Source organism: Microcaecilia unicolor, chromosome 11 (assembly GCF_901765095.1).
Source record: "Microcaecilia unicolor chromosome 11, aMicUni1.1, whole genome shotgun sequence".
In the NCBI taxonomy this organism is placed as follows: Eukaryota; Metazoa; Chordata; class Amphibia; order Gymnophiona; family Siphonopidae; genus Microcaecilia; species Microcaecilia unicolor.
The window spans coordinates 67,504,561-67,530,182 of NC_044041.1; the positions used below are offsets into that span (position 1 = coordinate 67,504,561).

Genomic DNA, 25,622 nt, shown 5'->3' on the forward strand with positions numbered 1-25,622 from the left:
CTCTCCTTCGACTTCGGGTCCGCTTTTGCCGGGGCCGAGCTCCTTGCCGTCGCGGTCTATTTCTGTGGTACCGGAGGATTCGGGCACGCGTCAGGACTTGGTGCGAACGGCGGCCATTTTGAATCCGGCTACGGAGCCGTCTTCGCGTTCGCAGCCTGCGATTTTACCTGCATCAAATGTTGATAATTTGAATTCCTCAGCTCTGGTACAATCTGGGCCCGCTCAGGCAGGGGGTTTTCCTCCTGAGTTTGTGCTTCAGATGTACCAGGCGTTTTTGATGCACAAAGGTGATGCAGGGATGGGGGCAGGAGATACTACCAGTCCTGCTCCTCCCTCCCTCTAAGAAATCAAGGGAAGGTGATTTGCATGGGATTTTTTGGGATCAGGAGATGCCCTATTTAGAGGAGGAGGAGGATCTGATGGACAATGCCTGCTATGATCCTGATTTTGCTTCCTCAGATCCTGAGGCTGCTTCTTTGTCCAGGGGGATGACCCTTCTGTAGCTAGAGTTTTTCACAGAGATGATTTGCAGGAGCTTATTGCTATGGTCTCCTCTACTTTGAATTTTGACGATCTTCCTCCAGTTCCTCAGACCCGTAAGGTAGACTTTTTGATCAAGGGGTCTAGATCTGCAGCTAAAACGTTTCCCATGCATCAGGATATCTGGGATGTCATTAAAGCGCAATGGGAGATCCCAGATGCGGCTTTTCGGCCGACTAGATCTATGTCTCGTCTTTATCAGATTCCAGAAGCAGATAAAGCTATGCTTAAGGTCCCGGTGGTTGATGCAGTGGTGTCAGCGGTGCCCGTGGATGGAGGCACGGCTCTGTGGGATGTCCAGGATAGAAGGCTAGATTCTCTGCTTAAGTCAGGTTTTGACATTTCTTCATTGGCAGTACAGGCTGCTATTTGTGGCTTTTTGGTGGCTAGAGCCTGCTTTAGATGGGCCGAGAGAGTCTTGGACAGGACTTCGGATGATCTGCAAGCTATCGATTTGGAGGTAGCTCGAATTGAGACGGGGGCAGCTTTTCTATCTGATGCTCTGTATGATCTGCTGCGAGCATCTTCTAAGTCCTTGGCTCTGGGGGTCGCCGCTCGCCAGTCTTTGTGGTTGAAGGGTTGGTCGGCGGATGCGGCCTCCAAGTCAAAGTTGAGCAAGTTTCCCTTTAAAGGTTCTTTCTTGTTTGGAGAAGAATTAGATAAGCTGGTTAATTCCTTAGGGGATGCCAAAGTTCCTCGTCTACCGCAGGATAGGCCTCGTCTAGCCAACCGAGGTTCTTTTTCTGGTAGGAGTTCAGTGAGAGGCTTCCGTAGATTTTCAGCTGGTCGCGGTTATCAGCCTCCTAGGACTCGTTTTGGCAATAGGACTCAGTCCTTTCAGGGTCCTCGCCGAGGAGCAGGGTTTTCCAATCCAGGTTTTCGAGCCCAGAGTCGTTCTTCCCAATGAAGGTGCGAGGGCCTCTCCTCTGGTCCCTGTCGGAGCTCGTCTCTCTCAGTTCTATCAGAGGTGGGCCCACATCACTTCGGATCAGTGGGTCCTGGAGATTATTCGAGACGGTTATGCCTTAGAGTTCGCAAGGCCTATTTCAGACACTTTTCTGGTGTCTCCCTGTCGCTCTCCTCTCAAGGTGAGGGCGGTTCGGGACACTCTACAAAGGCTTTTAGATCTGCAGGCTATCTGTCCAGTTCCTCCTGCGGAGTACGGGCTAGGCCGCTATTCCATTTATTTTGTAGTTCCCAAGAAGGAAGACTCTTTTCGTCCTATTTTAGACCTCAAGGCGGTCAATCGAGCTCTCAGGGTCTCAAGCTTTCGTATGGAGACTCTTCGCTCAGTCATAGTCGCGGTGCGCCAGGGAGAATACTTGACAGCCTTGAATCTCACAGAGGCCTACTTGCATATTCCTAATCGGCCGGCCCACCACAAGTTTTTGCACTTTGCGATTCTGGGGCGGCATTACCAGTTTCGCACCCTGCCTTTCGGTCTTGCAACGGCCCCGCGCATTTTTACCAAGGTCATGGTCGTGGTGGCCGCGGCTCTCAGGAAGGAAGGTATTCTCGTTCATCCATACCTAGACGACTGGTTAATCAGAGCAAAGTCTTATCAGGAGAGTTGCCGAGTCACAGACCAGGTGATGCGGTTCTTACAGTCTCTAGGTTGGGTAATAAATGTACCCAAGAGTCGGTTAATTCCTCCTCATTCTCTGGAGTATCTAGGGGTCGTTTTCGATACGGCTCGGGGCCGTGTCTTTCTGCCACAGACCAGGATTGTAAAGCTCCGGTCTCAGATTCAGGACTTACTTCGCCAGCACCGTCCGTCGGCGCAGGATTATCTTCAGGTCCTCGGTTCCATGGCAGCCACGATAGAGGTAGTTCCCTGGGCCAGGCTGCACATGCGTCCTCTTCAGTGGTCCCTTCTGTCCCGGTGGTCCTCTCAGAGGGATTCGATACAGATGCGGCTACCTCTTCGCAACAGGGAGCGCAGCTCTCTGTTCTGGTGGCTGAGGATGAAGAATCTCACTGTAGGAATGCCTTTAGAACCTCCTCGTTGGATACAGTTAACGACGGATGCCAGTCTGCGAGGCTGGGGAGCGCATTGCCTAGGCAAATGGACCCAGGGGCTCTGGTCTCAGCTGGAAGCAGTTCAGTCCATCAACTTTCTAGAGACCAGGGCGATCAGGCTAGCGCTGCAGCATTTCAGTTCTCTACTGGCAGGCAAGGCAGTGCGAGTCCTGTCAGACAATGCCTCGGCAGTGGCGTATATCAACCGCCAGGGAGGAACGAGGTGTCGCCTCTTGTGTCGGGAGGCGGAGAGTCTACTAGCCTGGGCGGAAGTTCATCTCTTGGCCATCTCAGCATCGCATGTAGCAGGAGTGGAGAACGTTCAAGCCGATTTTCTCAGTCGTCACACTCTCGACCCAGGAGATTGGGCTCTCAGCGATCAGGCATTTCAGCTGATAGTGGACCGCTGGGGCACTCCAGTTCTGGATCTTTTTGCCACCAGTCTCAACTCAAAGGTCTCTCGATTCTTCAATCGCCGAAAGGATGCAAGGGCAGAGGGAGTAGACGCTCTCTTACAGCAGTGGCCCTCGGGCCTTCTTTACGCGTTTCCTCCGTGGCCGCTGATAGGTCGTCTCCTACAGAGGATAGAGGAACAAGGGGGACCGGTAGTTCTGGTGGCACCAGACTGGCCTCGACGGCCTTGGTACGCGGATCTGCAGCGTCTGTTGGTGGCGTCTCCCCTTCCGCTTCCACTTCACAAGACTTTACTGGGACAAGGGCCAGTTCCGCATCCAGATCCGGCTCGATTTTGTCTTACGGCTTGGCTCTTGAACGAGCCCGTCTAGCTAAGCGGGGTTTTTCAACGACAGTGATTTCCACCATGCTTCGGTGTCGGCGGCGTTCCACCTCTCTCAACTATATTCGCACTTGGAGAATTTTTGAGGCCTGGTGTGCGGAGTTTGGTATTCTTCCTTTTCGGGCGTCCGTGGCTCAGATGTTAGATTTCCTGCAGAGAGGATTCGATAAAGGGCTGTCGCTTTCTTCTCTTAAGGTGCAGGCAGCAGCTCTTTCCTGCTTCAGAGGTAGGATTCGGGGTAAGTCTTGGACTAGTCTTCCCGATGTGGTCTGTTTTTTGAAGGGTGTCAGTCTTCTTCGCCCTCCGGTCAGATCATTTTTCCCATCGTGGGATCTTAACCTGGTTCTTACCACGCTGACAAAACCCCCATTTGAACCTTTGCGATCGTGTTCTTTGAAGGATTTGACGCTTAAGACAGTGTTTTTGGTGGCTATTGCCTCTGCGCGGCGAGTTTCGGAGTTGCAAGCTTTTTCATGTAGATCTCCATTTCTGGAATTTTCTAAGGAGCGAGTGGTTCTTCGCCGGTTCCTTCCTTTTTGCCTAAGGTTGTGTCCTGTTTCCATCTGGCCCAGTCAGTTTTTCTTCCTGTTCTGGGGTCAGCCGCAGGGACTCAGGAGCAGAGACAGTTGCATACTCTGGATGTTAGGAGAGTGCTGTTACGGAGGAGTTTCGTCGCACGGACCGTCTTTTTCTTCTGGTGGCCGGTCATCGTAAGGGGTTGTCGGCTTCCAAGCCCACATTGTCTAGGTGGATCAAAGAAATGATAGCGTCAGCCTACCTTTTGGCAGGTAAACCAGTCCCGGACTCTGTTAAAGCTCATTCAACTAGAGGGCAGGCAGCGTCCTGGGCCGAGTGCTCTTTGGTTCCACCGGTGGAGATCTGTAAGGCAGCGACTTGGTCTTCTCTCCATTCCTTTTCTAAACATTACAGGCTTGATGTTCAGTGTCAACAGGAGGCTGTCTTTGCGTCACGGGTACTTTCAGCGGGCTTGCTGGGGTCCCTCCCGTAGGACTAATGCTTTGTTACGTCCCATCAGTCCAATCCTGGGCCGGTCCGGAGGGATGCTAAGGAAGAAGAAATTAGACCTTACCTGCTAATTTGCTTTCCTTTAATCCCTCCGGACCGGCCCAGGTCTGTATTTGGATGTTCAGTTTATTTGTTTGCAGAGCTGTTTTTTGCTGGTTACATATATGTTTGAAAATATAAATGATATAAAAAAAAAAAAAAAACAAGTAATCAAAAGAAATCATTGCTCTCCTGTTCAGGCCATACCGCTGCTCTGGTAAGGGTACGTGGTGAGCCAATGCAGTCAGGCCATACCGCTGCTCTGGTTAGAGTATGTGGTGAGCCATTACAGTTCAGCCATACCGATTCTCTGGTTAGGGTTTTCGGTGAGCCATGATGATAAGGCCATACCACTGCTCTGGTGAGAGTTGTCGGTGAGCCTTTGTTAGAGCACGTTTCCAATATGTGCTCCCTGGTTGCTTGAATTCCTCGGGGCACAGACTGTCTTCTTCCCTTTTTTATGCTTTGTTAATCAAATACTGAGGCTAGGGTCACATGACCAGGGCTCCTATTGGCTCGCTAGAGTCAGAGTTTTTTTCTCAGTCTCCCAACCTGCTGGAAGGCGTGCACAACCATCAGTCCAATCCTAGGCCGGTCTGGAGGGATTAAAGGAAAGCAAATTAGCAGGTAAGGTCTAATTTCTCTGTGGTTTACAATAAGCATAGATATCATAAAACAAACAGGCACATACTACAACAGAAATCTTAAAAGGAGCTTACAGTGATATTTCCTAAAACCTCCCGATTTATGTCATACATGCCCCTTGAAATAAAGTTTTAAGCTTCTCTTGGAAAATCTTCAGGCCCCATCCAGTCTTAAACCTACAAGCAAACAGTTCCATAAGCAATTGAACCAAGCACAATTCCTAGCAGAAGACTTACTAGCAAGATAAAGCATTTTTCATACTTCCTAAACTTTGGATATCCAAGGCTCAGAAGTTCTTTAACCAGTGCAAAGAAAGTAATACTTGTCATGTACCTTCTTTTGCAAAGAAGCTGATTTCTATTAAAGCTAACACATGCAACTTTAAGTCTTTAACTATGCAATTCCTTTAATCCAACCAGATCAGTCCAGAACTGTGCTATGCCCATCAACCAGCAGATGGAGACAGACAGCAAGAGCTGTGAGCTCTGCCCTTTAAGGGCACCATGCAATCATAGCTCTTCAGTATTGCAAAAGACAAATTGATGAACCAGGTGTTTTTCCCTTTCACTTGAGATGTAGGATAAAATTATTATATCTAACCATTTGAAAATGATAACTTCTCACTAGATATTTTGGTGCAGAGCCATGTATTGCCTAAAAGGCCAAAGTAGTTTGAATCTTATTCTGAACCCCAGTGGCAATCTGTATAGACACCGGCATACAATTTCTCAGTGACTCAATATTTCCTGCATGCCATCTGCATACGAGAAAGGTTTAAATTCAACCAACTAGAAGACTAAAATATAAATTAAAAGGTATACTTGAAAGGCCAGATCCATGTAGAACACCATCCTCTAGTTGCATTACTCTTGAACATATTACCTCATCCCAGTCCTTAAAATGATCCATCTATAAAAAGGATGAAAAACAATGCAGTGCTTTCCCTCCCACCTCTATGTTCCCCAGCCACTTAAATAAAACAGTATGATTGATTATATCAAGTCCAAAGTTACCCTGTCTATGAATATGTGCATCTCATCTAGAAAGTTGAAGCAAAAACTACTACCAAAGAGAAGAGACAATGTGATAGAAATAATTTATCAAAATCAAACTTGACATGGCCACATTTCCCCCTCAGGCTGCATTAGGAGTTTAAAACACCAATAACTGAAAAACAAACAGAGACAAACATAACAGTCCTCTTGAAGTTCACATACAATGTTTTATGGTTTATTAGAACCCATTATACTAATTAACTTTTCAGAACATAGCGGTTATAAACATTAAAAAATATATATTAATCAAAAAGGAACTCCAGCAATGTAATAGGAAAGATCCAGAAACAGACACACAGAAATCATAGACACCCAACTCAAAGGTACAAGTACTCATGAGGGAACAAATCTCTGACACCAAAGGTCATGGCCCAAAGGCAGCATGGAAATAAAAATGTCTTTTGAGAACCTTCAGCACTAACTCCCCCCCCTCCTTTTACAAAGTTGCGCTAGTGGCTGCTGAAGCAGCATTATCACGCGGCTTTGTAAAAAGGGGGGTAAGAGTGCTGGGGAGATTATTCCATAAGGTTGTCACCAGATTTTTATAAAATGCGCTCTTACATGTGGATTCGCAGCAAGCTCATCTACAATCAGTGGCAGATCTCAACGCCCTTCCAGGCAGGTAAGGCAACACCAAATCAGCAAGATAGGAAGGCTTCCCCTCACTATGAGTCCACTAGGAAGTTCTGCTTTTTTTCTTTTTAGCCCCCAAACTTTGCCTTCATATATTAGATCCAAGTTCTTTTACCAGATTTAAGACATTTAAAAACATTCTATTTCAAAGTGGCCTACGGATCATTATGTCCCCAATACCCAAAAGTTCTGGTGATACCAATTGGTTCTCACTCCCTTCACTTCTCCCCTCCCCTCATTTTCCTTATTAGTCATGTTGACCTAAAAGTGCAAATGTTCAACTCTCCCGCCAATTTTATGGCATTCCTTTCTTAACTATTATTTTATGAAATTTTTTAATGTAAGCTGCTTTGACGTGATCCCACATAAAGTGGTATAGCAAATAAACAATAATATGCCCTATGGGTGAACACTAACTTACAGTTAAACCTATAGTGCATGGGAAGCCAATGATAGCAAAGAAAAAGAGACATCACTTTATCCCTTATATGAGCTTTCACCAATAAATGGATTGCCACATTCTGCAATGTTTGCAATCTTTTCATGTTCAACTGAGTAACACCAGCATATAACACATTATCATAGTCCATATGTGACAAAATTAGTGCATAGAGCAAAGTATGTAGAGTTCCTTTGTTAAATAAATGGCATACTCAGCGGAGTTGGCATAGCACAAAGAATCTCTTCTTTAGAATCAGAAATCTGTTCCAAAAAGGTTAGGTGAAAATAAAACAGAGCCCACAAACATCTAAAGCTATCAACCACACTAACTGAGGCATCTAACAAAACTGGCACTAAAGAGGCATGCTCTCGATGCCCAGTAATCCAAGAACATTTGAAAAATCAAATAAATAGACAATATAAAGAAATTAATGAATATTAATGTTCTTCAAAAATATTCAATAATATTCTCTTTATCCATAGTGATGACTAAAATCATATAATGTATGAAATTATTATGAACCATGATTAATATCCATATCACAGTGTAAAATTTATCCAACAGCCATAAACCATCATTATACAATCACTTAAAAATTGATATCCTAATGCAAAGAATTGTATATAAATCACAATAGGGTCCTTTTAACAAGTCACACTAAAAAGTGGCTGGCACTGTTGTCAGCGCGTGGGTTTTCCACATGCTGCGGCCACTTTTACTGTGGCAGTAAAATGGCTGCCTTTCCTTATTTTTTTTGTAATGGCCACGTGCTAATTTCACAATTAGCGCGTGGTCATTATTGTGGGAGCCCTTACTGCCACCAATTTAGTAGGCTATTCCTGCGCTAATCAGGCAGCGCGCAGTAAATGCACCCTTAATATCTGCCCCCAGACATGTCTCCCGCACTAAAAAATAAAAACTATTTTTTAACATGGGTGTAGCATGTGCTGATGGCCAAACTACCACAGGATGCCTCAAGCACATCCTGCAGCAGTGCTCTTTTACTGCACGGTAGGCATGTATTAGTGCCTACCATGGTTTATTAAAGGGCCCCAATATGCATATTAGGGCGAGCATGGCCACATCAGTGTTGAATTTAATAAATTATTTTTATCATATTGACTTTTCTATTCGGTAATACTTATTGTTTCAACTTCAGTTCTTTGTAAAAGAACTTATACCATTTTGTCTTATCTACTCTCATTCAGAAAGGCCACCAAATCTGTCTCTGTACTAAAATTGGACCAAATCCAGACTATGCATAATCAAGTCCCTGTATTTCTTCCAAATAGTCTCAGAGCTGATTAGTCACACAAGACTCGAATCTTCACTACCATCCCTAAATTTGAAATTGGTCAGTTACTCATTTGAGATGCTGGTAAGGAGAGATCTTTTTTGTTTGTTTATTTTGTTAATGGATGAGCAAGAGTCTGTTTTAAATGCCTTGGACTTCTTATCTCTAATGGCTTAGAAACTGTTAAATGCTGAACACTTTCCTCAAATACAGGCCTCATTAGCCAAGCTGGACAGGGACCCACCATACTACTCCTCTTTGCAAATTTATTCACCAATAGTTTCAAATAGATATCACTTGGTGAATAAAATTCTTGAAAGCCCTGAATATCTCCCTCTTATAAAACAATCCTCATATATTGGCCTCTCATCTTCTATTTTTCTATCTCCAATTTTATTAATGTAACCTCATATACAAAATATCCCACTACCCCAGGTTTCATTGTTGCTTCTGTAGCTTTGTTCTCCTTTTCTCCAATGCTTTTGTCAAGTAAGCCACCTTTAATATTTTATAACACTGCTTTTTAACCTTATCATCAGTCTATGATACTCCTGAAATTTATAACATTGATTTTAACCTTATTATTAGTCTACGATACTCCTGCAAATTTATTTCAGTTTTCCTTCAATCACCTAATCTCCGCTGTAAGGGCTGAAGTTGTATTTTTTTTCTCCTTTACTTCATAAGGGAACAGAATTGTTTTCATTTTCTGCACTTGATTACATCGCTTTGGCCCCAAAAGCACAGCATTGTTGGTAATACTTACATAGTTGTTAGAGAGATCAGGGTGATCCTTTTCAATCCCATCATCCAAAATAGTAACCACAATCCCTTTTCCTGTGTATCCTGAGCTCCAGGCACTAAGAACATTGAGGTCTGGGCTGACATCATTATTCTGAAATACATAAGAAACTTCAGGATCTGTAAATGTAATTGGTTATTTATGACTGAAGCTGTGACTTCTGCCAGTCAAGATTCATTTATAAACAGAGTCCCCCAGAAATCTTACCATATACCACTGCCTGTAAAACCAGGGATCTGAAGGCAGCACACCGACATATCTCCTTTTCCGTCGCTTGAGTGTCTGCTGCTCAAACCAATGTACCTAAGCACAAAAACACAGGTCTTCCCAGTTTAAATGAAATTATTACAGTCAAACATTTTCTACACCCGGGATCTACTACTACTACTACTATTTAGCATTTCTATAGCGCTACAAGGCGTACGCAGCGCTGCACAAACATAGAAGAAAGACAGTCCCTGTTCAAAGAGCTTACAATCTAATAGACAAAAAATAAAGTAAGCAAATCAAATCAATTAATGTGTACAGGAAGGAGGAGAGGAGGGTAGGTGGAGGCGAGTGGTTACAAGTGGTTACGAGTCAAAAGCAATGTTAAAGAGGTGGGCTTTCAGTCTAGATTTAAAGGTGGCCAAGGATGGGGCAAGATGTAGGGGCTCGGGAAGTTTATTCCAGGCGTAGGGTGCAGCGAGACAGAAGGCGTGAAGTCTGGAGTTGGCAGTAGTGGAGAAGGGAACAGATAAGAAGGATTTACCCATGGTGCGGAGTGCACGGGAAGGGGTGTAGGGAAGGATGAGTGTGGAGAGATACTGGGGAGCAGCAGAGTGAGTACATTTATAGGTTAGTAGAAGAAGTTTGAACAGGATGCGAAAACGGATAGGGAGCCAGTGAAGTGACTTGAGGAGAGGGGTAGTATGAGTAAAGCGACCCTGGCGGAAGACAAGACGGGCAGCAGAGTTTTGAACCGATTGGAGAGGGGAGAGGTGACTAAGTGGGAGGCCAGCAAGAAGCAGATTGCAGTAGTCTAAACGAGAGGTGACAAGGGTGTGGATGAGGGTTTTGGTAGAGTGCTCGAAAAGAAAGGGGCGGATTTTACGGATGTTGTAAAGAAAGAAACGGCAGGTCTTGGCGATCTGCTGGATATGAGCAGAGAAGGAGAGAGAAGAGTCAAAGATGACCCCAAGGTTTCGAGCTGAGGAGACAGGGAGAATGAGAGAGCCATCAACAGAAATAGAAAATGGGGGGAGTGGGGAGGTGGGTTTGGGGGGAAAAATGAGAAGCTCGGTTTTGGTCATGTTTAATTTCAGGTGGCGTTGAGACATCCAGACAGCAATGTCAGACAAGCACGCTGAAACTTTGGTTTGGATGCAAGGTGATATATCAGGGGTAGAAAGGTAGATTTGGGAGTCATCAGCATTGAGATGGTAGGAAAAGCCATGGGATGAGATTAATGAACCAAGGGAAGAAGTGTAGATAGAAAAGAGGAGGGGACCAAGAACAGAACCCTGAGGTACGCCGACAGGCAGAGGGATAGAAGTAGAAGAGGATCCACCAGAGTGAACACTAAGTCTGCAATTCTTACATAGCAAAGTTGCTTACCTATAACAGGGGTTCTCTGTAGATAGCAGGGGAATGCAGCCAAACTCTAGGTGATGTCACTGATAGAGCCTTGTATACCAAAGTATTACTTCAGCTCAGAGAAGTCTGAAATTGACTTTCCTGAGCATACACAGGTGTTCCCATGCTGTCTCAGTATCCCCCCTCCCCTCCAATCCATGACAAAGCTAAGAGTGAATTTGCATGGAGATTACTACTTCTACCTTTCATCATTTCCCCTTTTTCTTTTTGGGGGGGGGGGGGAGTCTACAGAGAACTCTTGTTACAGGTAAGAAATCATGCCTTCTTCAGGGGAATTCAGGCACACTCTAGGAGAGTCTCAAGCTGACGGCCACATGGCTATCCTTGGTTTGGTGGACCAGGAAAGTCAAATGGGTGGAGAAGAGTGTTCTAGGATGGTTTGTTAATTAGCAAAGAGATTGTGGAGAACTGCTTGGCCAAAAGCCGCATCTTAAACTGAAAAATGGTCCAGACAGTAATGTTTGGTGAAGATGTGAATCGTAGCCCATTTTGCAGCTTTGTAAGGGCCATGTTTACTAACGTGCACTAGTGTTTTTAGCACTTGCTAAACACTAGAGACATCCATATATTTCTATGGGCATCTCTAGCATTAGCGCGCGCTAAAAATGCTAGCAGGCCTATAGCACGGCTTAGTAAACAGGGCCCTAAATCTCTCTTATAGAGGCAGTTCTGAGATTTTACACAGAGGTGGCCTTAGCATGGACCTGATGTCTTCCAATGTGGCCTAAAGGGATTAGTTCTGAAAGTGCGTAACACAGAGAAATGCAGTCCAAAATGCATGCTGCTAGGGTTTGCTTGAAAGCTGGAGCCCCTAGAGTTTTTGAATATTATATAGAGTTGTAAAGAATTTCTCATGTCTTTAGTTCAATGAAGTTAGTACAACAAAGGTGTAATCCAAGGTATGAAGTGAAGCTTCAGCTTCTGTAGCTTGCAGCAGAAGGAAAAACGTAGGTAAAACCATCGACTGATTTAGATGGAAATCTGAGACAGCCTTGGGGAGGAACTTGAAATGAGTACAAATTGGATGTAGGGAGGGTAGTGAACTATTGTTTGCAGTTCTCCGATTCTCCTCGCAGTGGTGATAGCTATAAGAAAAATTGTTTTCCAGATAAGGTGCTTCATGGACACTATTGCTAGAAGTTCAAAAGGCTATTCTATGAGCCTTGCTAAAACAATGTTGAGATTCCATGGAGTTGAGGGTATCCTCACAGGTAGCGTATGTGGCTAGAGACATCCCTTGAAGCAGACAATGATAGGCTGAAATGGCTGCCAAGTGGATTATTAATGATAAGGTTAGTAGCATGCTAGGACATTTGATGGAGAGCATTAACTGGGTCTTCATTCTGGGACTGTGCCCATAAAGAGAATCAATGCCACTTAGCCTGGTATGATTTTCTTGTAGCTGGTTTTCGTGATTCTAAAAGCACTTGCTTACTGATTCTGAAAAGGCAAGTGAGTCAATTAGATCCCACTCAATCTTACATAGTAACATAGTAAATGACAGCAGATAAAGACCTGAACGGTCCATCCAGTCTGCAAAATTGGGGTCTAAAATTTCACCTTGGTCCTGTGTCAGGGGTTTTCGGTGATGGCCAAATGGCACTGGCTGGTGCATGGAGAGACTGAGCAGAAGCAAAAAATAAGTAAATAAAAACCTGGTCTTGGCCAATTGGGGACAATGAGGATCACTTGCTCTTTGTCCAAACAATTCTTTTGAAGCAACATGGAGATTAGAGAAAAGGGTGGAAAAGCATACAGAAAACTGAGCTTTCAACAGATCATGAAAGCACCTGGTGCAAACTAGAGTGGACTTGGATGAATGGAAGAGAGTACATTGTGCATTTTCTTGAGATGCAAAGAGACCTATAGAAGCTGTTCCCAAAAGGTTGTATAGCGTTTGGGTTATTTCTCAATCTAGTGTCCATTCGTGAGGGCTTAATTTTTAACCAAGTCTGTTATCTGGTTTTGATGACCTGTAAGTGTGCAGCTTAAAGTGTGGTGTCTAGTTTGACTGCTTAGTTCCAAATTTTTAGAGCTTTCCAGCAGAGATGAAGGAATTCGAGTTGCCCTGTTTATGTAGAACATCGCTACTTGATTTTCTGTTCTGATGAGGACCTAAGAACAAATCAAGGATGAAAATGTCTTCGCAGCATTGAAGATAGCCCTGAGTTCTAGTAGCTTAAGCGTAATGTCTGTCTGTAGGGGCTCCAGTACCACTGAATTTTTCAAAGGATGAGGTAGGCTCCCCACTCTACTGTAAATGTGTTTATGATTAGTTGAGGTACTAAAGCTGAAATGGGCAGCCCACGAGGTTTGACCACTGAAGCCACCACTGGAATGAAACATGTATAGTGTTTGGTAATAATGTCTGCTTGTGGAGGGATTGAAGATGCTGTGTCCAATGCAGTTTGAAATGCCTGGCCAAAAAGATCACATGGATGGTTGATGCCATGTGACCCAGTAAAATCCGCTACTTTTGTTCCTGTGCCCGCTCTGCTGAATGTTCTTGGCTTAAATCCCGCACCCTTGCCGACTTCATTCATTTCAAATTCATGCTTAACTCCTTCCAGTCTGCCCTTTCACTTGCCAAACAGGATTACTTCACCCATTGACAAATTCCCTTGGCTCCAACTCTCGACTCCTCTTCGCCACACTGAACTCCGTCCCCAATTCCCCCATCTCTTTCTCCTCAGACCCTAGCTGAGCACTTCCATGATAAAATCCGTAAGATTAACCTTGAATTTTCATCCAAACCCTCCCCACCTCTCTCTCCCTTAGTCCTCAACCCCTACTCTCCTTCCTCTCCTTCTTTTTCCTCCTTCTCAGAAGTTTCTATTGAGGAAACTGCCCTTCTGCTTTCCTCCTCTAAATGGCCTCTGATCCCATCCCCACTTATCTACTTAACACTATCTCTCCTACTATCATCCCAGTCATCTGTCACATCCTTAATCTTTCACTCTCCACTGCAACTGTTCCTATGGCCTTCAAACATGCTGTTGTCACTCCACTCCTTAAAAAACCCTCTTGACCCTACCTGTCCTTCCAACTATCGCCCCATCTCCCTTTCCTCTCCAAATTACTTGAACGTGTTGTTCACCGCCGTTGTCTTGACTTTCTTTCTTCGCAACCTATTCTTGACCCACTCCAATCTGGTTTTCGCCCTCTTCACTCTACTGAAACTGCACTTACCAAAGTCTCTAATGACCTGCTACTGGCTAAATCCAGAGGTCTCTATTCTATCCTTATCCTTCTTGACCTATCTGCTGCTTTTGACACTGTTGACCACACTATACTTCTGGATACGCTGTCCTCGCTTGGATTCCAGGGCCCTGTTCTTTCCTGGTTCTCCTCTTACCTCTCACTTTGTTCTTTCAGTGTTCACTCTGGTGGATCCTCTTCAACTTCCATCCTGCTTTCTGTTGGTGTGCCTCAGGGTTCTGTCCTTGGACCCCTCCTTTTCTCCATCTATACCTCTTCCCTTGGTACCCTGATTTCACCCCATGGCTTTCAATACCATCTTTACGCTGATGACTCTCAGATCTACATCTCCACCCCTGAAATCTCAACCTCGATCCAGGACAAAATCTCAGCTTGCTTGACTGACATTGCTGCTTGGATGTCTCAACGCCATCTAAAACTCAACATGACCAAAACTGAACTTCTCATTTTTTCCCCCTAAACCCACCTTCTTCCCCCTTTCTCTATCTCTGTTAATGGCTCTCACATCCTCCGTCTCCTCGGCTCGTAACCTTGGAGTCATCTTTGATTCCTCTCTCTCCTTCTCTGCGCATATTCAACAGATCGCCAAAACCTGTCGTTTTTTTTTATCTACAATATTAGCAAAATTCGCCCCTTCCTTTCTGAATACGCTGCCAGAACCCTTATCCACACCCTTGTCACCTCTCGCTTGGACTATTGCAATTTACTTCTCACTGGTCTTCCGCTCAGCCATCTCTCTCCTCTCCAATGTCTAAAATTCTGCGGCACGACTTATTTTCCGCCAGAATTGTTATACCCACACTAGCCCACTCCTCAAGTCACTTCACTGGCTCCCTGTCCGCTTCCGCATTCAGTTTAAACTTCTCGTACTCACCTTTAAATGCATCCACTCTGCAGTCCCCCATTACCTCTCCACTCTCATCTCTCCCTACATTCCTCCCCGTGAACTCCGCTCACTGGACAAATCTCTCGTCGCCCCCCTTCTCCTCCACTGCTAACTCCAGGCTTCGCTCCTTTTCTCTTGCGGCACTTTATGCCTGGAATAGACTTCCTGGACCTATACGTCTAGCTCCATCTCTACCTGTTTTCAAATCTATGCTGAAAACCCACCTTTTCACTGCTGCTTTTAGCTCCTAGCCACTACTCAATTGCCTTCCCCTTGTCCCTTCCTTCCTTCCTTCTCACCCATTACTTCCCTCACCCGTAACTGTCTTGTCTGTCTGTATTATTTAGATTGTAAGCTCTTTGTATCAGGTGTTCAGCGCTGCGTGTGTCTGGTAGTGCTATACAAATGCTAATAATAATAATAGTTGGAGAACGTTGCAAGTTGAAGCAGAATGCAAGTGAGAAATTTTGCTTGTGATATGCTGGACAGCTTGCAATCTGTCTTCTGGCAGAAAGCTTGTGCTACAATAGAGCGAATGCTACATACCTGTAGAGGGTATTCTCCGAGGACAGCAGGCTGATTGTTCTCACTGATGGGTGACGTCCACGGCAGCCCCTCCAATCGGAAAACTTTACTAGCAAAGGCCTTTGCTAGTCCTCGCGTGCCGATGCGCACCGCGCATGCGCGGCCGTCTTCCTGCCCAAACCAGCTCGTGTTCGTCAGTCCCATATGTAGCAAGACAAAACAAGGGAAGACACAACTCCAAAGGGGAGGCGGGCGGGTTTGTGAGAACAATCAGCCTGCTGTCCTCGGAGAATACCCTCTACAGGTATGTAGCATTCGCTTTCTCCGAGGACAAGCAGGCTGCTTGTTCTTACTGATGGGGTATCCCTAGCCCCCAGGCTCACTCAAAACAACAAACATGGTCAATTGGGCCTCGCAACGGCAAGGACATAACTGAGATTGACCTAACAATTTATCCAACTAACTGAGAGTGTAGCCTGGAACAGAATAAATATGGGCCTAGGGGGGTGGAGTTGGATTCTAAACCCCGAACAGATTCTGAAGCACTGACTGCCCGAACCGACTGTCGCGTCGGGTATCCTGCTGCAGGCAGTAATGAGATGTGAATGTGTGGACAGATGACCACGTCGCAGCTTTGCAAATCTCTTCAATAGTGGCTGACTTCAAGTGGGCCACTGACGCTGCCATGGCTCTAACATTATGAGCCGTGACATGACCCTCAAGAGCCAGCCCAGCCTGGGCGTAAGTGAAGGAAATGCAATCTGCTAGCCAACTGGATATGGTGCGTTTCCCCACAGCCACTCCCCTCCTGTTGGGATCAAAAGAAACAAACAATTGGGCGGACTGTCTGTTGGGCTGTGTCCGCTCCAGATAGAAGGCCAATGCTCTTTTGCAGTCCAATGTGTGCAGCTGACGTTCAGCAGGGCAGGAATGAGGACGGGGAAAGAATGTTGGCAAGACAATTGACTGGTTCAGATGGAACTCCGACACTACCTTTGGCAAGAACTTAGGGTGAGTGCTGAGGACTACTCTGTTATGATGAAATTTAGTGTAAGGGGCCTGGGCTATCAGGGCCTGAAGCTCACTGACTCTACGAGCTGAAGTAACTGCCACCAAGAAAATGACCTTCCAGGTCAAGTACTTCAGATGGCAGGAGTTCAGTGGCTCAAAAGGAGGTTTCATCAGCTGGGTGAGAACGACATTGAGATCCCATGACACTGTAGGAGGTTTGACGGGGGGCTTTGACAAAAGCAAACCTCTCATGAAGCGAACAACTAAAGGCTGTCCTGAGATCGGCTTACCTTCCACACGGTAATGGTATGCACTGATTGCACTAAGGTGAACCCTTACAGAGTTGGTCTTGAGACTGAGTCTGGACAAGTGCAGAAGGTAGTCAAGCAGGGTCTGTGTAGGACAAGAGCGAGGATCTAGGGCCTTGCTGTCACAACAGACGGCAAATCTCCTCCATAAAAAGAAGTAACTCCTCTTAGTGGAATCTTTCCTGGAAGCAAGCAAGATATGGGAGACACCCTCTGACAGATCCAAAGAGGCAAAGTCTACGCTCTCAACATCCAGGCCGTGAGAGCCAGAGACCGGAGGTTGGGATGCAGAAGCGCCCCTTCGTCCTGCGTGATGAGGGTCGGAAAACACTCCAATCTCCACGGTTCTTCGGAGGACAACTCCAGAAGAAGAGGGAACCAGATCTGACGCGGCCAAAAGGGAGCAATCAGAATCATGGTGCCTCGGTCTTGCTTGAGTTTCAACAAAGTCTTGCCCACCAGAGGTATGGGAGGATAAGCATACAGCAGACCCTCCCCCCAGTTCAGGAGGAAGGCATCCGATGCCAGCCTGCCGTGGGCCTGAAGCCTGGAACAGAACTGAGGGACTTTGTGGTTGGCTCGAGATGCAAAGAGATCTACCAAGGGGCTGCCCCACACCTGGAAGATCTGGCGCACTACTCTGGAGTTGAGCGACTACTCGTGAGGTTGCATAATCCTGCTCAGCCTGTCGGCCAGACTGTTGTTTACGCCTGCCAGATATGTGGCTTGGAGCACCATGCCGTGACGGCGAGCCCAGAGCCACATGCTGACGGCTTCCTGACACAGGGGGCGAGATCCGGTGCCCCCCTGCTTGTTGATGTAATACATAGCAACCTGGTTGTCTGTCTGAATTTGGATAATTTGGTGGGACAGCCGATCTCTGAAAGCCTTCAGAGCGTTCCAGACCGCTCGTAACTCCAGGAGATTGATCTGTAGATCGCGTTCCTGGAGGGACCAGCTTCCTTGGGTGTGAAGCCCATCGACATGAGCGCCCCACCCCAGGAGAGACGCATCCGTAGTCAGCACTTTTTGTGGCTGAGGAATTTGGAAAGGACGTCCTAGAGTCAAATTGGACCAAATCGTCCACCAATACAGGGAGTTGAGAAAACTCGTGGACAGGTGGATCACGTCTTCTAGATCCCCAGCAGCCTGAAACCACTGGGAAGCTAAGGTCCATTGAGCAGATTGCATGTGAAGGCGGACCATGGGAGTCACATGAACTGTGGAGGCCATGTGGCCCAGCAATCTCAACATCTGCTGAGCTGTGATCTGCTGGGACGCTTGCACCCACGAGACAAGGGACAACAAGTTGTTGGCTCTCGTCTCTGGGAGATAGGCACGAGCCGTCCGAGAATCCAGCAGAGCTCCTATGAATTCGAGTCTCTATACTGGGAGAAGATGGGACTTTGGATAATTTATCACAAACCCCAGTAGCTCCAGGAGGCGAATAGTCATCTGCATGGACTGTAGAGCTCCTGCCTCGGATGTGTTCTTCACCAGCCAATCGTTGAGATAGGGGAACACGTGTACTCCCAGCCTGCGAAGCGCCGCTGCTACTACAGCCAAGCAATTCGTGAACACTCTGGGCGCAGAGGCGAGCTCAAAGGGTAGCACACAGTACTGGAAGTGACGTGTGCCCAGCTGAAATCGCAGATACTGTCTGTGAGCTGGCAGTATCGGGATGTGCGTGTAGGCGTCCTTCAAGTCCAGAGAGCATAGCCAATCGTTTTCCTGAATCATGGGGAGAAGGGTGCCCAGGGAAAGCATCCTGAACTTTTCCTTGACCAGATATTTGTTCAGGGCCCTTAGGTCTAGGATGGGACGCATCCCCCCTGTTTTCTTTTCCACAAGGAAGTACCTGGAATAGAATCCCAGCCCTTCTTGCCCGGATGGCACGGGCTCGACCGCACTGGCGCTGAGAAGGGCGGAGAGTTCCTCTGCAAGTACCTGCTTGTGCTGGAAGCTGTAAGATTGAGCTCCCGGTGGGCAATTTGGAGGTTTGGAGGCCAAATTGAGGGTGTATCCTTGCTGGACTATTTGAAGAACCCAACGGTCGGAGGTTATGAGAGGTCACCTTTGGTGAAAAACTTTCAACCTCCCCCCGACCGGCAGATCGCCCGGCACTGACACGTTGATGTTGGCTATGCTCTGCTGGAGCCAGTCAAAAGCTCGCCCCCTGCTTTTGCTGGGGAGCCGTGGGGCCTTGCTGAGGCGCACGCTGCTGACGAGAGCGAGCGCGCTGGGGCTTAGCCTGGGCCGCAGGCTGTCGAGAAGGAGGATTGTACCTACGCTTACCAAAAGAGCAGGGAACAGTCTTCCTTCCCCCATAAAAACGTCTACCTGAGGAGGTAGATGTTGAAGGCTGCCGGCGGGAGAACTTGTCGAAGGCGGTATCCCGCTGGTGGAGCTGCTCTACCACCTGTTCGACTTTTTCTCCAAAAATATTGTCCGCTCAGCAAGGGGAGTCCGCAATCCGCTGCTGGATCCTATTCTCCAGGTCGGAGGCACGCAGCCATGAGAGTCTGCGCATCACCACACCTTGAGCAGCGGCCCTGGACGCAACATCAAAGGTATCATATACCCCTCTGGCCAGGAATTTTCTGCACGCCTTCAGCTGCCTGACCACCTCCTGAAATGGCTTGGCTTGCTCAGGAAGGAGCTTGTCCACCAAGCCCGCCAACTGCCGCACATTGTTCCGCATATGTATGCTCGTGTAGAGCTGGTAAGACTGGATTTTGGCCACGAGCATAGAAGAATGGTAGGCCTTCCTCCCAAAGGAGTCTAAGGTTCTAGAGTCCTTGCCCGGGGGCGCCGAAGCATGCTCCCTAGAAAGCCTTCTTTAGGGCCAGATCCACCACACCAGAGTCGTGAGGCAACTGAGTGCGCATCAGCTCTGGGTCCCCATGGATCCGGTACTGAGACTCGATCTTCTTGGGAATGTGGGGATTACTTAGAGGCTTGGTCCAGTTCGCCAGCAATGTCTTTTTTAGGACATGATGCATGGGTACTGTGGACGCTTCCTTAGGTGGAGAAGGATAGTCCAAGAGCGCAAACATTTCAGCCCTGGGCTCATCCTCCACAACCACCGGGAAGGGGATGGCCGTAGACATCTCCCGGACAAAGGCCGCAAAAGACAGACTCTCGGGAGGAGAAAGCTGCCTTTCAGGGGAGGGAGTGGGATCAGAAGGAAGGCCATCAGACTCCTCGTCAGAGAAATATCTGATGTCCTCCTCCTCCTCCCACGAGGCCTCACCATCGGTATCAGACACAAATTCATGAACCTGTGTCTGAAGCCGTGCCCGGCTCGACTCCGTGGAAACACGGCCATGGTGGGAGCGTCGAGAGGTAGACTCCCTCGCCAGCACCGGCGAAGCTCCCTCCGCCGAGGTCGTCGGGAAGCCTTCCTGGGAGGCGACCACAGATGCCGGAGACCTCACCCCGGGCAAGGGGCCAGCCGGCGCCTCACTCGACAGTACTGGAGGCGCAAGCACCCCCGGTACCGGAGGGGAAGGGCGCAACAGCTCTCCCAGGATCTCTGGGAGAACGGCCCGGAGACTCTCGTGCAGAGCGGCTGTGGAGAAAGACATGGAAGCCGATGCAGGCGTCGAGGTCAGAGTCTGTTCCGGGCGTGGAGGCTGTTCCGGGCTGTCCAAGGTGGAGCGCATCGACACCTCCTGAACAGAGGGTGAGCGGTCCTCCCAGTGCCGATGCCTACTGGGTGCCGACTCCCTCGGCGACCCAGAGCTCTCGGTACCGATGCGGGAAGGAGACCGGTGTCGATGCTTCTTTGACTTTTTCAAACGAAGCATGTCACCGGAACTTCCCGGTACCGACGAGGAGGACGTAGAATCCAGCTGTCGCTTCCTCGGGGCCGAGGCCGAAGAAGGTCGATCTCGGGGGGGGGCCTGTACCGCAGGAGCCCTCAGGGTAGGGGGAGACCCACCCGAAGGCTCACCGCCACCAGCAGGGGAATGGACAGCCCTCACCTGCACTCCAGTCGAAGCACCACCGTCCGACGACATCAGCACTAGTGGAGGTCCCGGTACCACCGACACCGACGCAGCCTTTCGATGTCTTGGTACCGACGATGCAGAGGGTCAATGCCTCGATGCAGTCGATGCCGAGGTCGAAGGTCTTGATACTGTCGACGTCGATGCACTCGATGCCCCCGGTGCTGTTGCCGACGAAGAGCCCGAGAACAACAAGTTCCACTGGGCCAATCTCGCTACCTGAGTCCTCTTCTGTAAAAGGGCGCAAAGATTACAGGCCTGCGGGTGGTGCCCAGCCCCCAGACACTGAAGACACGACGCGTGCCTATCAGTGAGCGAGATTACCCGGGCGCACTGGGTGCACTTCTTGAAGCCGCTGGGAGACTTCGATGACATGGGCGGAAAAATCACGCCGGCGAAATCAAAATTTGTAATGGCGATATAGGCACCAAAAATAGGGAGAGAAAAAACCCGTACCGAGGCCTCAAAAAAGGCCTACTCCGAAAGCGAAAGGAAACTTACGCGGGGCAAAAGCTGGAAGCACGGGAAAGGGGTAAAGACCGTAAAGGTCCTTTTTTTTTTTTTTTTAGCGAAAATCGCGAAGACGCGCGAGGGTCTACTTTGAGGGGCGCGAAACGGCGCAAAACACGACCGTCCCGAGCGCGGACAAAAGAAGACTGACGAACACAAGCCGGTTCGGGTGGGAAGACGGCCGCGCATGCGCGGTGCACATCGGCGTGCGAGGACTAGCAAAGGCCTTTGCTAGTAAAGTTTTCCGATTGGAGGGGCTGCCGTGGACGTCACCCATCAGTGAGAACAAGCAGCCTGCTTGTCCTCGGACAATGTTTAAATATGCCCCAATGAACTGAAAAGTAAAATACAAACCCACCCTTAATCTCACATATGGAGAAGAAAAACATTATAGCACTCTCAATAGTAATAAATTATAGGTGTGTGGAAGGGTTTCAGTACAGACCAATGAAGGTCTATGAGCAATTCATATGAAATGCCCCCTAGTATAAGGGTAGTACATAAATGCTCTTTTCACATTACATAACCTTCCTTCTGTGTTCAAACAAAGAATATGTGTGCCAAATCAAATCTATGTGCAACAATCAGTCCAATGTATTACCCCAGGGATCAGCATTATTATTTAATATATTTTTTTTGGCACTGTGAAGTAAGGTGTTTCAGGCCTTAGGGATTACCATTTTTATGTGGACGATGTGCAATTTTTCTTCCCGATAGTATTATGGGGAGATGCCTTGAATCATCAGTTAAGTAGATATACGGAGAAAGTAAAACGATGGATGACTGAGCGTGGACTTGTTTTGAATGTGACAAAAACAGAAGTTATGATTGTGGGTAGGGAAGAATTGGTGGATTAACTTCATACTGTTTTCTTGAGTGATATGTGTGTTCCAATTAAGAAAGAGATGAAATTGTTAGGGATAACTTTGGATATTAAGTTGAAAATGAAATCTCAGGTTGCTAATGTGGTTCAGATGGATTTTAAACATTTGCATATGTTATATAGGCTGAAACCAATGCTTTCTGGGTATGATTTCTGATGTGTTGTTTAAAGTATGGTTTTGGTATGTCTGGACTACTGCAATGCCTTGTATATTGGCATGTCCTCTTTGAGTATCAAAGCTTTGCCGGTACTTTAGAATGTGGCTGCTAGAGTGATAATGGGTATGGCAAAATTTTCCCATGTAATACATATGCTTAAGCAACTACATTGGTGACCTGTTTTACAAAGAATTCAATTTAAGGTACTGACAATTATATAGCAGGTTTTGTTTGCTGCTGCTCCATTTTATTTGAAGCAGGTCTTGACTGTTTACCATCCAAGGTATGCACTGAGGTCAGAGACTGCTATGCGACTCTTGACTGATGTACTTATGCAGCTATGTTATGCAGATATACGAGCCTCAGCTTTTGTTCCTGCTGGAATTTCATTGTGGAATGCATTGTCTGGTCAGTTTCGGCAACGTAGTAGTATGACACAATTTAGAAAGTTGTTGAAAACACAATTGTTTGTGTCTGTGTTTTTATATAATTTTATGAAGAATTTTAGTGTGGAATGTCTTGTTTGTATATGCATTTGTATTTTGTATGAAGTGAATGTTTTTTGTACACCACCTAGTTATAAATGGTATAAAAAATGTTTAAATAAATAAATTAAAACATACAAAATCCAAAGTGCACCAAGGAATGCCTTTAAATTCAATAATCCTTGTATTACATTAAAGAGACTAATGACTTATCTGAATCCACAACAGGTGACTACTTGACAGAGGCTCCATTTCGAAATGTCTTCATCAGGAGCAGTCCCCAAAGTTTATCTTATTAAGTCTCACACACAATCCAAGTTAGCATCCTCCAACAGCCATTAACTCTTATATTGGATCTGAGCGTCACTACAGTGGTTCTCAGCACAGGGAGCCGCAGTTTGGCTGCAGCGCATCGCTCTCTAGTGTGCACCGGCAGGAAGAAAAAAAGCTGAATATATGAGATGGTACCTGGATTCCTGGTAGTCTGATCTAGCAATAAGGATGCTGAAGTATGTTGATTTTCTAGTTGTTATAAAATGGTATGTTGATAGTGAAGCATCTGAAGCCGGTGTGCTAAAATCTTAAGGGTGAGCATTGAGGTTTGATAAACTTTCTTTCGTATGGTATCTAAAAATCTTGGTATCTTTCCCAGGAGGACCATAAATTTGAACTTTAGAAACTTTGTATTTTTTGAGAGCTGCCTCAGAGATGACTGATAGGAAAGCTGGTTCTGATCATGTCTTGGTGCAGGAAAACTTCATAGCAAAAGCTCTAGTCATCTAGAAGTATGAGGGTTAAATGAAAAGTAATGCCTCCACAATCTTTGTTTAAAGATATTGTAATAAATAAAACAAAAATAATGCTTGAAACTTGCTCTTTTATTAATATATTTACTTTTCTGCACAGTCACCACCACTCACCATACATTTCTGCCAACAATGTACAAGTTTTTGAAAGCCGTCATGAAAGAACTGCACATCTGGTCTCTTCAACCAGTTGCTCACAGTCCTTTCCACCTCTTCATTCAAGTTGAACAGATGCCCCTGAATATATTCTTCAATTTTGGAAAAAGATGGAAATCACATATGTTGAGTCTGGGCTACATGGCGGATGAGGTAAGACTGAGCCACATCTTCGTAATTGCCTCTGTGGCGTTTCATGCCATATAAGGCCTTTTTATTTCCTTTTTATGCTTTTCATCTCTTCTCAGTTGTTCTTTCAAAGCTTTCACTGTTGAAATGTAACACTTTAAGTGATCCTCCAATTGTCCTTTATAAATTTGTCAGCTGTTCTCATGTAAGACTTGTCCATTGCTGTCATGGGTCATCCACCTCAATTTTGATCACACAAATCAGCTCTTCCGGTCCACAATCTTTCATTGTTTGGCCTGGCGATGCACAGTACTCACATCAACACGGTCATCACCATAAATAACCTACATGCAGCGGTGAATTTCAATTGGAAAAGTTTCTGACTGTTGAAGGAGTCCTATCAAGGCATGTTGCTTAAATCGCACTGGTGAGTGCTCACTGCATACTTCCATTTCGCAAGCAATAGCAAAACAGCCTCTTCACACAGACTCACCAACTGAAATGAAGGAAGAGATTTCAAAGAACAAGTGAATGTGTGTAGCACATTAGTGTTACCATCTGTTGATGAATTAAGGAGGTGGAGGCATTACCTTTCATTTAACCTTCCTGGGTGGTATGGAGAACAAGGTCTTCCACATGTATAACTGAAGCTCTTGTAGAAACTCATGAATTGGTAGAGTTACAACTTCTTTAGATGCAGAATACAATTGAAAAATAGATCTAAATTTTTTTCTTGCTTCCCAATACTTGAGTGTAGTCAAAGAGGACTTTTTCTACACACATTTAGAATATGTAAATTCTTCAAAAGGCTGTCCTTCATTCTTCTCTATGGAAGGAGGAGGATTTGGACTAGGCTGTACTGCTTCCAGTTGGATAAGGTCCTGTTAGTGACCTTGAGGCAAGTAACCCTGAACTGTGGGTACAGGGGAGTGCTGAGATGACTAGACAGGCTGAGTGGAGCAAGGAGAACAGTGATGAGTCCTGTATTTGAATGCTGCTGCAGACCTGGAGGTTCTGTTGCCTGTAAAATGACAGCACTGTCATGCACAAATTACCTGCGAAGTTGAATCAGGGCTGTATTTGCAGAGTCTGAAGGAGGAAGGAAAGAAGAGCATAGAATTTTTATCTGATTTATGCTGCATAGCAGGAAGACCTCCCTGAAGTGAAGATGGTGTGGATTTATGTTTTTGTAGTAGTGCTACTCTCCCTATGGGTCACTGACAGACTGAACTTTTTCCCTTTATCAGAATTGCTGCCTAATTTGACAAACAGTGCTTCTTTTTTACTTTATTCTTTATTGGTTACTAGTAAAAAAGGCCCGTTTCTGACACAAATGAAACGGGCGCTAGCAAGGTTTTCCTTGGAGTGTGTATGTTTGGGAGAGTGTATGTGAGAGTGACTGTTTGAGAGTCAGAGTGAAAGTGTGAGTGTGTGAGAGAGAGTGAGTCTGGGTGTGAGTGTGTTTGTGAGAGAGTGTGTGTGAGAATGAGAGTGTGTGCAAGTCTGTATGTGAGACACAGTGTGAGAGAGTGTGTGTGTGTGGGCAAGAGAGAGAGTGTGTGTGTGAGACACAGATTCTCTGTGAGAGTGAGTGTATGACACCAAGCGAG

General features: G+C 46.4%; 1 protein-coding gene across 1 annotated transcript in view; it reads right to left on the reverse strand.

The window, feature by feature from the left end:
* PCSK4 (proprotein convertase subtilisin/kexin type 4) overlaps positions 1–25,622 on the reverse strand; it is a 107,930-nt gene that overhangs the window by 47,295 nt on the left and 35,013 nt on the right. The window contains exons 3-4 of the mRNA XM_030220024.1: positions 9,499–9,594; positions 9,256–9,384 (exon numbers count right to left, since the gene is read on the reverse strand). Of these exons, the coding sequence (XP_030075884.1) occupies positions 9,256–9,384; positions 9,499–9,594 (225 nt within the window). The remainder of the gene's footprint in view (positions 1–9,255; positions 9,385–9,498; positions 9,595–25,622) is intronic.